This window comes from Bison bison, unplaced genomic scaffold (genome assembly GCF_000754665.1).
Source record: "Bison bison bison isolate TAMUID 2011002044 unplaced genomic scaffold, Bison_UMD1.0 scf7180017848698, whole genome shotgun sequence".
Taxonomy (NCBI): Eukaryota; Metazoa; Chordata; class Mammalia; order Artiodactyla; family Bovidae; genus Bison; species Bison bison.
Window position 1 is genome coordinate 41,795 of NW_011479271.1, and position 292 is coordinate 42,086.

The 292-nt window shown below is 67.5% G+C and overlaps 1 protein-coding gene across 1 annotated transcript in view; it reads left to right on the top strand.

Annotated features, from left to right (window-relative positions):
- The window catches only part of KNDC1 (kinase non-catalytic C-lobe domain (KIND) containing 1), a gene marked incomplete at its 3' end in the record, with an annotated part of 39,889 nt that overhangs the window by 15,382 nt on the left and 24,215 nt on the right, over nucleotides 1–292 (top strand). The window contains exon 4 of the mRNA XM_010845845.1: nucleotides 4–150. Coding sequence (XP_010844147.1) covers nucleotides 4–150 — 147 coding nt within the window. The remainder of the gene's footprint in view (nucleotides 1–3; nucleotides 151–292) is intronic.

The window sequence follows — 292 nt, forward strand, 5'->3', positions numbered from 1 at the left end:
CAGGCTCACATCTACTCTCTGGGGGCCACGCTGAAGGCAGCCCTCGACTACGTGCCAGAGCCTGACCCCCAGCCCAGGCTGAGCCAGGAGCTAGAGGCGCTGCTGGGCCAGATGCAGGCGGAGGACCCCGGGGACCGGCCCGACCTCCAGGTAAACTCGCAGGCCTGCCTCGCTTCACCCCAGGAGATACCCTGAACCCTGCGCGACCCCGGCCCGCGCTCGCACACCCAGTAAGCACGCGGGGCCCCCACCACCTGGTCATCCGGGCTCCTGACTTTTATACTCTGCACTT